This window comes from Dreissena polymorpha, chromosome 8 (assembly GCF_020536995.1).
Source record: "Dreissena polymorpha isolate Duluth1 chromosome 8, UMN_Dpol_1.0, whole genome shotgun sequence".
Classification (NCBI taxonomy): domain Eukaryota; kingdom Metazoa; phylum Mollusca; class Bivalvia; order Myida; family Dreissenidae; genus Dreissena; species Dreissena polymorpha.
In genome coordinates this window covers 483,047-496,677 of record NC_068362.1, presented here as the reverse complement: position 1 = coordinate 496,677, position 13,631 = coordinate 483,047, and the positions used below count along the sequence as shown (strand labels likewise).

The following is a 13,631-nucleotide window of genomic DNA, read 5'->3' as shown; positions in this document are numbered from 1 at the left end:
TTATTTCAATTTTTCATTTTAACATGACTTACAAAAAGGTGTTCGATATTCATCGTTAATGTTGCGATATATATCGGCACTTGAAAGTTTTGCTGCATTTATCGTTAAAGTTGCGACATATATCGTCAGTATGATTTGCGACATTTATCGTTCCTTACGACATTTATCGTCAAAGTTGCAACAAATCTCGTAGCCTGCGACATATAACGGCGATGCGACATTTAACGGCGCTACAAGCAGTCATGCGAAGTATTAAGAAACATTATACATTTATTTAAAAATTGCGTTGCGTTGAGTAGAAGTACTATAGACAAATTAAATTAACAACGATATACAAACAATACATCGCTAAATAATAACGTTTGATTATCACAATAACTACATAAGTTCAGCGAGAAATTATCAAGAACAAAAAATATTTCACCCTTTATTTTGTTTGATTCCTATCAACGTTCTTTATATAACACACCAGCCTTAAAAACCAGAATCACGCAATTTTAATCAAATCATACATACCGACATGTCCCTGCATCCAGCCAAATATTTAGATCTTCCCCCATCTAGTGGCATCACTCTTTCAATGTAACACGCCTGCAATAATAATAGAACAATGGTTGACCAATATGTGGTGATCCAAAGCATTCAGCTAAGCAAGGACCGATAATTAAATAATAATAATAGAACAATGGTTGACCAATCTGTGGTGATCCAAAGCATTCAGCTAAGCAAGGACCGATAATTAAATAATAATAATAGAACAATGGTTGACCAATCTGTGGTGATCCAAAGCATTCAGCTAAGCAAGGACCGATAATTAAATAATAATTATAGAACAATGGTTGACCAATCTGTGGTGATCCAAAGCATTCAGCTAAGCAAGGACCGATAATTAAATAATAATAATAGAACAATGGTTGACCAATCTGTGGTGATCTAAAGCATTCAGCTAAGCAAGGGCCGATAATTAAATGTCATCGACTCCAATTGGCAAAGTAATGAATCAATATGTTATTGCTATTGACTTGCCTTTCTACAGGCGCCTTAATGTTTTTTTTTACAAAATGAATGCATTTGTGATTGAAACTGTGTGGAGCGATTCTCAAGAAATCGAAGTGTGTTAAAACAATATCTCTAACAAGAAAGCACACTAGACTAAGCTTTCGCTGCGATGATATTGAAATAAATGTACTATCAGTTACATGATATCAATAGAAATTTAGCATTCATCGCTTATGTTCGATGTTTGAATTATAAATAATGCGTTTTAATAAATACATTTTTAGTTGAATGTGTGCTGCATATATTGTATGTGCTAGGAGTAAAGCCAAATACATTAGTTCATTTGATATATAAATTGTTATTTAACAGTCGTACAATAAGAGAGTAAGATATACTATTCTTGTGCACTGAACGTCCCCGTTATGCGAGTTTTCCATCTTTGACAAACGTCAATAGCTCTAAAAGTTCTCGAGATATGGTCCGTAAAAGATAAGTATTAATATAAATAAAGGGCAACAACTTTAACATATAGAAGCTCAGGTGTTCTTGGGCACGAAAATCTCCTTCAATGGCATCGTTCTCATGGTTAATGTTCGTATCCTTGTTATGCTCGGAAATTGCAAGATTTAAAATTAACAGAGGTTATAATTTTTGTTGTTGTGGAAGCAAGATATACCACGGACAACCGGACGGTCAGATGGAAAATCTGATTCCAGTTTACCTCTCTTATTTTTCGGTGAAAATAATGAAAAAATGTGATGTAGTTCCAAAATAAAGGTATGCAATGAAATGCAATTTTTATAATGAAACATGAAACGTCATCTGGTCACGCATTTAGTTTCAACGTTTTAACAATAAATTATTATAATAAGCTTCACAATCAGGCAATACTTGTATGTTCGGTATATATATATATATATATATATATATATATATATATATATATATATATATATATATATATATATATATATATATATATATATATATATAGTCTCTATAAGCCTTGTATTATTTAAACAAAAACGCTGTATTTATTTTATGCTTCGACATATATATCATACATACAAATATTCACTTGGTGATGAAAAGGGGTACAGGTTGTATAAAAATTGTTTTGCTCACTATTCAATGTAAGAAACACGCATGTTAGTTTCCTGAACATATATTAATACAGCTTTCACTCCATATATAAAAAAACATCAAAACTGTATTTAAGATGAAAAATCATAATACCATATGCAAGCATTACACCGTGGCTAGATTTTATACTACGAACATTTATGTGATTATTAAAAACTTATCTAAATTTGCAATGAAACATTAATATTTATTATATATATATATATATTAAATATATAAATGACAATATATTTTTAGGAACCAGTACGTTTTTAACTCAAAATAATTTAACGCAAGTGTTAAATGTAACTTAACGCATACTTGAGACAACGAATAAATTCTGCTTTTGAACCTAAATTATTCCTTTTGTATTTCTCATTTTATTTTTCTTAATCGTCAACTTTTTTGTCGATCAGTGATGTCTTATGTAAATATGAGCAATGATTTTAAAGAATTCAGCGTTACTGTAATTGTCAATTTAAATTTTGAAATCACAAAAAACGCCCGAACGCTTTTGTATCTAATATGTGAAAACACGTGTGTCTAAACACGTGATTTCCACAAGGCATTTATTAAATTTGTAATTTAAATTATAAATTAGTTTGATATCAAGAGATTAAAAAAAATGAAAAGCACGATTTCAATATCATTTAATGACGATGATGATGATGATGATGATGACGCAGATAATTCTGCTGCTGATGATGTTAATCAACCTAACATATCGTAGCCTAAACAGGATGCCAATAAAATATGAGCTGTGATAAAACTATACATTTTTTAGAAAACATATTTATAAAATGTATTTAATTCCTTGCGATTTTCTTCTGATATGTCCATCTATCGTATAAAACATTCGTTTTGGTGGCATTGTTTAATCTTAAGCCACACAAATACATCATACTCTGTGACACTTGACGTTTGACGCGCTTTTCATTTTGAACCGAATTCGAATAATTCGATCCGTGACATAGACGGTGCATTACAGCCTACATAAGTCCACGAATAGTCGAACTTATACAGTTTTCTATGCTACGTTTACATGACACCATGACCATTGATTCACTGACAATACAATAAAAGTTGTACAGTTGATGATAAAATTTAAAAAAAAATCTCAGTTAAGGATATTTAGCCTTATTTAATGTACACTGTTAGCAAAAAGTGAGCATGTGAACATAACGTTTTAAATTAATGTTTGGGTCATTAATTCTGATCTTCATTATTAACATATAATTTATTTGTAATTTAAAGCATTAAGAATATAAGATAAGTTCGTCTTACCTGTCCTTCAGAACACTGAACAACTCTGTTACACTCATTTAGATGCTCGTAGCCAGTCTCACAACTCAGACAGGAAATAGCATGTGTGCCTACAAACGGACATTTCATGGTTTAAGTGAACATATAAAGGAAAAAGATTGCCACGTTAAAGTTGGACTTTTGTGTTGGATCATACATTATCATATTGTGTGCTTCGAAATCAGACATGTTTGTAATTGTCTATTAAAACATGAATAAATAATTTGTTAAAGTTCAAAACGAAACAGATAATGAATGGCTTAATGAACATATGAGAATTAGAGACATTAGTGAAGGTTATGCCATCTTAATATTATATTTACACACTGACATGTTTAACGGCAGCTTAAAAAAAACAAGAGACGGGACAAATAAAAACAGCAGTCCCAAAACAGAACAACGATGCCTGAGTGAGAACATTACCCCAATAAGTTACATTAACCTGGCGTAGATGCTTTTTATCTTTTAACAGATCGAAACTTAAGTTTTTAATGGTGTATGCAGTCGAAGCAAACACAGATTTGGCGAAACAAACGCATACAATAATTCATTGTATGGCCATCTATCAACATATCTAGTTTTCGCAGAATCAAGATTTAAGTTTTTACTTATTTCTGTAACTATAGCAACCACATTTTTGTTCGAAGAAATAAATCGACATGCATATTCCCCGTATGGCCTTCTATCAATATACCGAGTTTCATCAACGTAGCTCTCACAGGACCCAGATTCAGACAGACTGACGGCCGAACAGGGGTAATCCTATAGTCCCTTTCGTAAGCGACTAATAAAGTCATTTCAGTAAAATACCAAGTAGTTGTGCTACGTACTAGTTTGAGAATGACTTACCTACAAATGCGTTGACCAAAATCCCCAGGATTATAACCACTTAAAAAAACAAACACAAATTACGAATATACATACAGAAAAATACACATCTAATTTCACAAGTTTTAAACTCAAAATAATAATATACTATTTCTTACAGTAATCCAGTAATCGCAAACAATAGTGAACATGCTTTTGACATACATTTTAACAACTTCAAAGTTTCTAAGCACAAAACATTCACATTCGTAACAATAATGTTAAATATTTTGTATCGTTAAACGGGTGAACAACAAAACACTTCATTCCTCATCTTTAGGACAAAAACAGACAAATGTAAGAAACAACTGTGTACTCAAAATTTAGCAGTGGTCTATTCCTCAAGACTTAATCAGAAACCATATCATTACCATCACGAAGTGATTGATCCCTGCATTATATTTAAGTGATTGATCCCTGCATTATATTTAAAAGATTGATCCCTGCATTAGATTTAAATGATTGATCCTTGCATTACATTTAGGTGATTGATCCCTGCATAAATTTAAGTGATTGGTCCCTGCATTAGATTTAAGTGATTGATCCCTGCATTAGGTTTAAGTGATTGATCCCTGCATTAGATTTAAGTGATTGATCCCTGCGTTGGATTTTAAGAAGTACATCCAATACACGTACGTTAATGATTAAATCCATTAAATAAATGTATTTTATCCACCATCGATTTTGGGGGTGATTGTGATATAGGAATGTCCATCGTCCGTCCGTGCGTCCATTTGGTAACGTATGAATCGTTTCCGATCCATATTTAACAAAGCAATTGAGGAGCTTGATATATATAAAAAATGTTTCACGTGTTAAGCTCAATGAAACCTGTGCAGTAGACTCATGCAAATCACGCAAACACTAGGTAAGGTCAACATGAATGTTGTGTCTGTATTTTCATGTCCGTGTTATGTATCATGTGGTCGTCGACAAATTTAAACGAATTATGCAACACATTTTAATAAGTTAGGGGCAATGTTCAAAGGCACGACCTGAAGTTCGTGGTCACACTTGATAATCAAAATTATCACGAAGTGTAATTGTCCTCCTTAACATATTCTTAATAATCTTAAATTTCAAGACAAGTTCATGAAAATCCTACACGAGAGGGTCATGATTGTCCAAAGCGGTCCCCTGCGTACTGGAAGAGTTGACGATCATACCGTTGTTACAGGTTTGATAATAAGGGCATCGTTATAAATATGTATATTTATTAGGGGTTATGAAAAGTGTGATTTAAAGAATTGATGAGTAAATAGAATTTGTATTATTATTCTTGTTTATTTAGAAATGAGGGTGGTAACTTGTTATGACGCATTAAATTAAAAATTGGAAAAATCAGACATAGTAGTTTCCAACACTGCATGTCAATGGGTCAACACAAACCCATACCATTTTTAAAAGACCAATGCATCGTTATTTTGAATAGTTTGAGCACAACATTAAAGACACGGATTAGCTGTTCAATTTAGGACAACTTTAATGAAAAATACTTTCTCAATCCAAAAAATAAGCCTTTGTTCACAAATATTTTCACGAAACGGCAATAATTCTAAAGAATCTCGACCAGTCTTTTTTAATTAACTTGTTCAATTGTGTGCTTATGGACAAACTATGTAAAATTGGTAAATTCAAGATAATATCCTGAAATACATGTGTATCATGAAGAACATGACCATTTTTTTAAATTTTGCCCCACAAACATCTGTTCGCTTGTTCTGAGTAGTGATACTCAACTGTGAAAGTTAAGAATCGATTTTATGAAAATAAACACTTTACTGGTTATTGAGTATTTTCTTAACAAAATTTTGATTTATCAATTAAATGCCTTGCCCCAGCGATTATGTCTAAAAAGCAGAAAAAGTCATTTACACTGAATTTGTTTTGTCACAAACAAAATAAGCTTTATATAATGCCAAGCCCCGTTACAAATTCAAAAGTGCTGTAATAAACAATGTTGCGACTTTATTGCCTTAAATTATGTTCGCCTACAAGTAAAGGCAGTTCGGATGTGCTACATACTTATGCTACAAGCGTAATGATACACATAGAGAGTTCCATAATTGTGTTAAAATGTATCGCAGCCAAATGTCCTTCCTTTGCTATGATCTACAAATTACGGTTATAAAGCTGTAAAAGTTTGCTCGTAATCCATTAAAGCAGTTATAGGGCTCAGTACACATAATTGATTGTACTAGAATACTCGAATAATTAAATTCTATAGTGGAAAGTGGAAAAGCGTTCGACAGCGTTGACCGGGAGTCCCTCTGGAGACTTCTTAGACACTACGGAGTACCAGAAAAGATCACCAACATCATCAGGAAGTCTTATGAGGGAATGACCTGCAGAATTGTTCACGGCAGACAGCTTACGGATGCCTCTGAAGTGAGAACTGGTGTGAGGCAAGGCTGTTTACTCTCACCCTTCCTGTTCCTGCTGGCCATAGACTGGGTAATGAAGACATCAACGGAGCAGAAGCGGAGTGGAATTCAGTGGACTCTCTGGGAACAGTTGGAAGACCTCGACTTTGCCGATGATTTGGCTCTTCTCCCCACACCCAACAACAGATGCAGGAAAAGACAAACATGGCAGCGAACAGCTCAGTTTGACTGTGCCTCACATTCAACAAAGGGAAGAGCAAGGTGTTCAGGACCAACGCATCAAACAACACACCCATCACAGTCCAAGGCGAGGCGCTGGAGGCGGTGGACATCTATACCTATCCCGGCAGCATTCTGGACAACCAGGGAGGAACGGATGCAGATGTCAGAACCCGCATCGGTAAAGCACGAGCAGGCTTGCCTTCCATCAGCTGAAGAACATCTGGGGATCCCGCGTAATTGGCATCACCACCTAAATTAGGCTCTTCAATACCATAGTGAAGCCGCTACTCCTCTATGGAGCAGAAACTTGGAGAACCACTGTCACCACCATAAAGAAAATACAGGTCTTCATCAACACCTGCCTCAGGAAAATTCTTAAGATCCGGCCAGACAAGATCTCCAACGAAGAATTATGGAGAAGAACAAACCAGCAGCCAGTTGAAGAAGACATCCTTCAGAGATGTTGGAGGTGGATATGCCACACCCTTCGCAAGCCTGCATCCAATACGACAAGGCAATCCCTCACATGGAACCCCCACGGGAAAAGGAAGAGAGGGGGGGGCTAGAAACACCAGGCGCCGTGACCTGGATGCAGAGGCTAAGCAGATGGGCCAAACATAGGGGCAGATTGAGAGACTCGCCCAGAACCGAGACGCCTGGAGGAAGCTGGTTGGCGGCCTATGTCCCAGATGGGACCACAGGCGAAGATGAGAGATGAGATGATATTGGAAAGTATAAAGAGACATAATTTAGCCAATACGGATCGCAGTCCAAATTCATTCCTTTGCGAGCACCTACTTGACACCGATCAGACAGGATTAATGAATGAAATCTTCAGTTGTAAAGACAATTTCGCGTTGGACCAATGAAATCTCTCGTGTGTTTAAAATATCGGTTAGCTGAAATGTATGTAAACAAAGGTTTCAACTGCGCTGGACAGTTAGTTTTGATGCATAATGCAACGGCAAGCACGGTCAGATTTTTGTTCATACGGTTTAGTTAATTAAGGTATCGAGGTCCGTGAACGTTGCAGGGACAATGCCCTTTACTCCGTGAAGATTTCATTCATTTATCCTGTCTGATCGATGCTAAGTAGGTCACGCGAGTTGTGTATTGTGCTATTTCTTAAAAGTTGACCCAGCATTTGTAAAAATATTGCAAGACATGTACATTTCCAGAACGGAATTTTAGTTTTGCGTTGAATAACACCGAGATCGTGAAACTCGCTGCACAATTGATGAAATAATGGCTGTTCAAAGCAATGCATACCGTTTTCGGCTAATTTTGAGTTGGTTAATATATATATTTGATAGTGAAATATTTTTTTTTAAGAAAAGTTGATTTTTCGTTATAATATGACTATTTATCAATCTAAATGATAATTTCACTAATAAATATTATAGCCGCACGCTAACCACCTGTGTTGCTTACACGATTTGTCTTTGATTAAAACTAATGCCCTCGTTATTGACCCAATGAGACTCATGTGTTATTATTGGAACACATGTTCTGACCAAGTTGCATAAATATTCAGACATTGGCTAAAACTGTGACCTTAAGAGTTTAAAAGAGTTTTTTTACAAGATAAATATTGACCGCGGACGACACACAACGGAAAAAATATAGCTTATTTGATCATTTAAAACTGCACAATTTCAGTCCAAGAAGATTGGACACTTATTTGCTTTCAATGATGACAACCAATATTTGACAAACAAATTAATAGATTTTGTTGCGCGAACAGAAGTAATGTATGTTAAGCCATGATTTGAGAAAATACAATTATCTTCATTTTATTCTTTCAAAGTTTCTAGCAACGATGTCTGTCATAAACGTTGTGTGGAAATTATCTGTTCATATACACGATGTGCAAGACTGTTTCAATGAACGTTCATAAACGTCCAGCAACTATTATCTGGAAATCTGAATATAAATTGTGTCGATATAGACATATAATTGACGTGGTAAACTTCTGCGCTCTATTGCTGGTGTGTGTTAGATGGACGAACTTTTTCGAAATCCAGATTGTGATTTCTGACAATATTTGGATGCATTAGTATTAAAACACGTGTAAATTAGTCTTTGTTGCAACGAACCTACGTGCAAAGATCATTATTTTGTTCATGATAGTATTTCTATTACGAGCCACCTCACGTCTAAAGAGAGCCAGGTTTTTAAACTGTGTTTTAGATATGCGTTAAAGCCATCAAGCATGTACATGTATCGCCAGCTAAAAGAAAACCTATCTATGGCACTGACTAGGGGATAAACTTCATATATTACACACACGTTTTAAACATATGTAAGATTAAAATAGAAATACGAAAACAATGTAGTAGTATAGGATTACACAAGACTGTCAGATTAAACATAATATGCATATTTTTTAAATAACACATACATAAAATAATACTCGAAAATAGTTACCTCTCAACATGACTGAATTGAACTCCATGCACTCCCTTCGCTGGATGAAAAAACTCAAAACTTTGACAAAATCGGCGAGCTAGTTCACCTCCTTATCTGTGTTCCATTTAAGAAATGTGTCGTTATGTGACAACGCGAACGAACGTATATTTCTGATACACTTAAGGCACCAGGAACAGCAGTGTAATACCATAGCGTGGTCAATTATCTTATACCATGATGGCCATGCTTCCAGCCTTAACGCAGAAATTTAAATGATTTCTATCATAGTATTTTTTTTCAAATTTCTTGACGTAATAACATACTGCGTGATTATCGATTCAAATATTACGTATTATTTATTCATGGTTTCAAATGCTCCTTTCTTATTGTCCGTGTTTGATAATGTTCTAGTGTTTTCGGTCATTAGCGGCTGCCACATTATGAAATATAAGTAACGGACCTAAAAACAACATTATTTCGACAATGTTGAACATGTTTAACTTAAACATTTTAAATTATTGGCGATAAAGAATACTCGTTATCAACTGGTATGAGACAGGCTTTAGAAAAAAAAGATTTCTATTTAAGGCTGTGCGCTGTCATCTAAACAGATAATAAAAAGCATTGTTAAAATGATGTCTTACAGCCGTTCGAAGAACAACAACAACTTTTGATTGAAATTCATTTCGATTGTATTTTTGTCTGATGAACATATTTTAGTTTTCCAAAACCATAATTCGTTTATTTAACTGCATACTTTCAGGTTACCGGGTATGCAGATTTCAATGAGTTTTCCAACATTTTACGATATTATCTATTCTTGGCATGTTTAATTGTATCACATTGTTTAATTGAAACCTTTGACACACTTAACATGGCCTGAACACAATTTTAATAGCTAATATAACTAGTGATGTTATTCAAAAGATCATTATCATATGTAACAAAAAGGTCATCCGTGAAAGTAAATTAAAACCGTATGACAACAAACACTTTCTGTACCTATATAGGTTTATACAAAGTCCACAATAATCTTAATAAAAATTCTACAGTAATAATGTGACGAAACATCAAACGCTTTGAAACAAATCAATTAATTTAGTACAACAATTATATATACTCTGACATAAAATAAAAATAACGACTATGTTACAATACTGTAATATGTAGACTAAAAAAACTCGCTAAAAAGCACAAAAACGCTCATATTCAAAGAATATTAGTACAATATTTCGAAAAATAAAGTTATCACATAAAAAATTATGTTCCTTATAACAATAGCCCAAATTTCAAAGCAAGATGTGGTTTGTTATCATATATTTAACGCTACACGCAATGCTCGTTTTTGGCCTGGGGCGAAGCCCCTAGGCCATAGAATTCAACACGGTTTTTTTAGATGAGCTGACTTGGCTGGCTGCCAAAACAACCACGAATGAATGAATTTGGAAAAGTCCAATTTACCACTTGGCGGTCATTCGTGCGCTATCAAAGAAGAGGGACCTATACAAACAAATAGGTCCATGCAAAGAAGTTCTCAATAACCCGCATTGTGAATACAGAACACCACTATATAATATGACAGTGTCATAAAACGTGTAAAAAAATATTATTGAAGCAAAATTCCTAAGCATTGGGTACGGCATAGTTTTTATTATTGTTTGCATATTCATGCGAGAATAAGTTCCTCACTTGACGGTCAAGGTCGAAAATATACGAATGTAACGAGACAGTAAGAAGATTTTTTCTGATACATTTTTTAAGGTATTAGCACTCTAATGAACTTCGTGCAATATCTCCTTCTTTCGAACATATCCGTCAACCCGAACGTTATCCGGGAATGTGCAGAAAACTACGAATATTCTATAAATACGCTATGAAATACTAAATGTAGGATCCGCCAAATACAATGACAACAAATATGGCCGACATTGTATCGACAGATTGGTCGTTTAAAGAAAAAGCAATTTGCTATATTGAAAGAGAACGATTAATAAAAGTGTTATTATTGTTCATATTAATGTGACTGGAGTTAATGATAAACGTCAACTAATGCATGGCAGTGTTGATATTTATGGAAAAAAAAGATTCCTGGAAATACGATGTCAAACGGTTGAAAATTTTGACCACTGTGAAGAATAACGTTTAGAACCCGTGTCACTTACAACATTTTATATTGTTGGTGAGAAGTAAAAGGTGATAAAGTGGATTTATGCTTGTGTGATGACTGTAGCCATGTGAACGGGTTATCGTACGGCAAAACCCATCACGTAAAGAAGAGTCTTCAACTTTTCAAGAAAGGAATGCCATGTTCTGTTCTGTTCTGTGTTCTTCTTGAACCCCCTTTGTAGAGGAACCAAACAATCGTTTGTAGACAGTGAATAATCCTCCACCGAATATAAACACTCTGTATTACACGTTCACACTATTCACTCCTTAAATCACACACCTTTCACTAGAATATAAGTCTATCCACTAATCGCGAATATATGCGACTTAGAACTGTACGCGCGATTTTTCATTAGTTGTTAAAATATTAAATGAGATAAAAATAAAAATAAATCATTAAATGAATTTACGGAAGGTCGGAGAGTGCTTCTGTACATACATTAGAATTGTATTGCCTTGAATAAAAATACCCAATAAACACTATTGCCAGTTTAATTAAGAATTATGCCCTTCTTTAGTTTTTTTTTTGTGTGTGTTTGGTACGGGGTGGTCGCTGGCTTGCATTGGTCACCAAGAGCAACTGACGCGTCCTGTCCAGACCGTACAACAACCGTCCACAATGCTTCTCAAACTCGTGAAATTCTGTAGACAAATGGTTTTTCAGGAAAGTCTTTAAAGTTGGCCAACTGTTGATGAGTATGTAGAGCTGTTCGTCTACGGGTAAAGTATTAAATGAAGTCTCTGTTATCGCCCCCTCACTGACGTTCTATGTCTACCATAATTGACTGTCTAACACTATGTAGGGCACTACACTTGAGCACAAAATGTTCTGCGGTTTCGTTCTCTTCACCACACATCTGACATGTTGGGTTTATGTCATACTGGTTAAAGTTCTTACGTTTTGTTTGGAGCATGTAAGTCCCTGTGAGTAACCGTACCTTTGTTTTTAACCGTTCTGACTCTCTGGCCGTATATTCCAATGAGAGCAAAGGGAGAATCTTACCAGGCACATACTTATCTTGTCTCAGGAAAAACAATGTGGAATATAAGGGTGTTAAACTGTCTATTTGATCACTCCAGTAGCTATGAACCGCCTTGAGTACACGTGTCTTCCATTTTCCCTTCTTGGGTGTGTTGTCAGCTAAGTCAGCAACAGTCCCCAACTCGTACTTCCACATTATATGCTGAACTTGTATGAACCAGGATGAGCTGTCAACTGATTTTAAGCTAATCTGACGTACAAGTAGCGCCCACTCAATACTGTTTCTATCTTGCGAGCATATAGTATGTAAGAAGGTCAGTGCCTGTATGTGAATTTGTGCTTCGATCGGTAAAAGTCCGGATAGAAGATATACTGCCGCATTGGCTGTGTTGTCTGGTAGTCTTAGAATTTCTTTAACAAACTTTCTTTGGAATGCTTCGAGACAGTTTATAATGCGTTCAGGAGGTAATAACAGTTCCAATCCATATAAAAGCACGGGAAGAACATAAGATTTGTAAAGATGAATAATGGACAGTACATTTAGTCCCGCTTGCCCTTTGTAACCACTACCGAATATACTATATGCTTTCCTTCTTGCTTTTTTAAATTTTCATCCACATTAGCTTTTTGGTTGTTCAGCATAGATTCAGTTCGTATAATACCGAGATGTATAGCTCTTTGCACAGATGGAATTTCGTCATTGTGCATGAAGAGGGGAGTAGACACGCCCTTTTTACGTTGGTGACTAACATGGATATGCACGCTCTTGGTAGGCTGTAACAGGTATCGCTCCATATTGGCGAATTCTGCTGAAATGTTTAACAGTTCCTGCGCTTCATTGGCCGTTTCGGCACATAAGCATATATCGTCCGCACAAGCACTGGCCGAACATTTGACGTCACCAATAGTGGATCCCACCCTGGCTTCTTGTAGGCGATCAAGCAGCGGGTTAACGTAGACCTTGTATAGGTCGGTGCTCAGTACTCCACCCTGCCTAACGCCCTGCTGAACACTGAACTCAGCCGAGACACGCCCCTTCCACTTAACTGCACTAGTGGAGTCCCTATGGAAGCTATCGATTAGGGACCAGTGTTTGTCGTATACTCCAATGTGACCCAGTCGTCGCATAAGGTGTTTGTGGTCTACAACATCAAACGCAGATCTCGCGTCCAGAAAGA

General features: G+C 35.5%; 1 protein-coding gene across 8 annotated transcripts in view; it reads right to left on the bottom strand.

Moving 5' to 3' along the window:
- The window catches only part of LOC127841009 (MAM and LDL-receptor class A domain-containing protein 1-like), a 142,517-nt gene extending 132,995 nt beyond the window's left edge, over window positions 1-9,522 (bottom strand). For 4 of the 8 annotated variants that reach the window (XM_052369494.1, XM_052369499.1, XM_052369493.1 and 1 more), the window contains exons 1-4: window positions 9,324-9,519; window positions 4,273-4,311; window positions 3,406-3,494; window positions 517-591 (exon numbers count right to left, since the gene is read on the bottom strand). In XM_052369494.1, the coding sequence (XP_052225454.1) occupies window positions 517-591; window positions 3,406-3,494; window positions 4,273-4,311; window positions 9,324-9,351 (231 nt within the window). In that variant the 5' untranslated portion in view covers window positions 9,352-9,519. Of the gene's footprint in view, window positions 1-516; window positions 592-3,405; window positions 3,495-4,272; window positions 4,312-9,323 lie in introns of all 8 variants that reach the window. The other 4 variants (XM_052369497.1, XM_052369496.1, XM_052369501.1 and 1 more) reach the window with 4 other exon arrangements.
- Window positions 9,523-13,631: the final 4,109 nt, after the last annotated feature.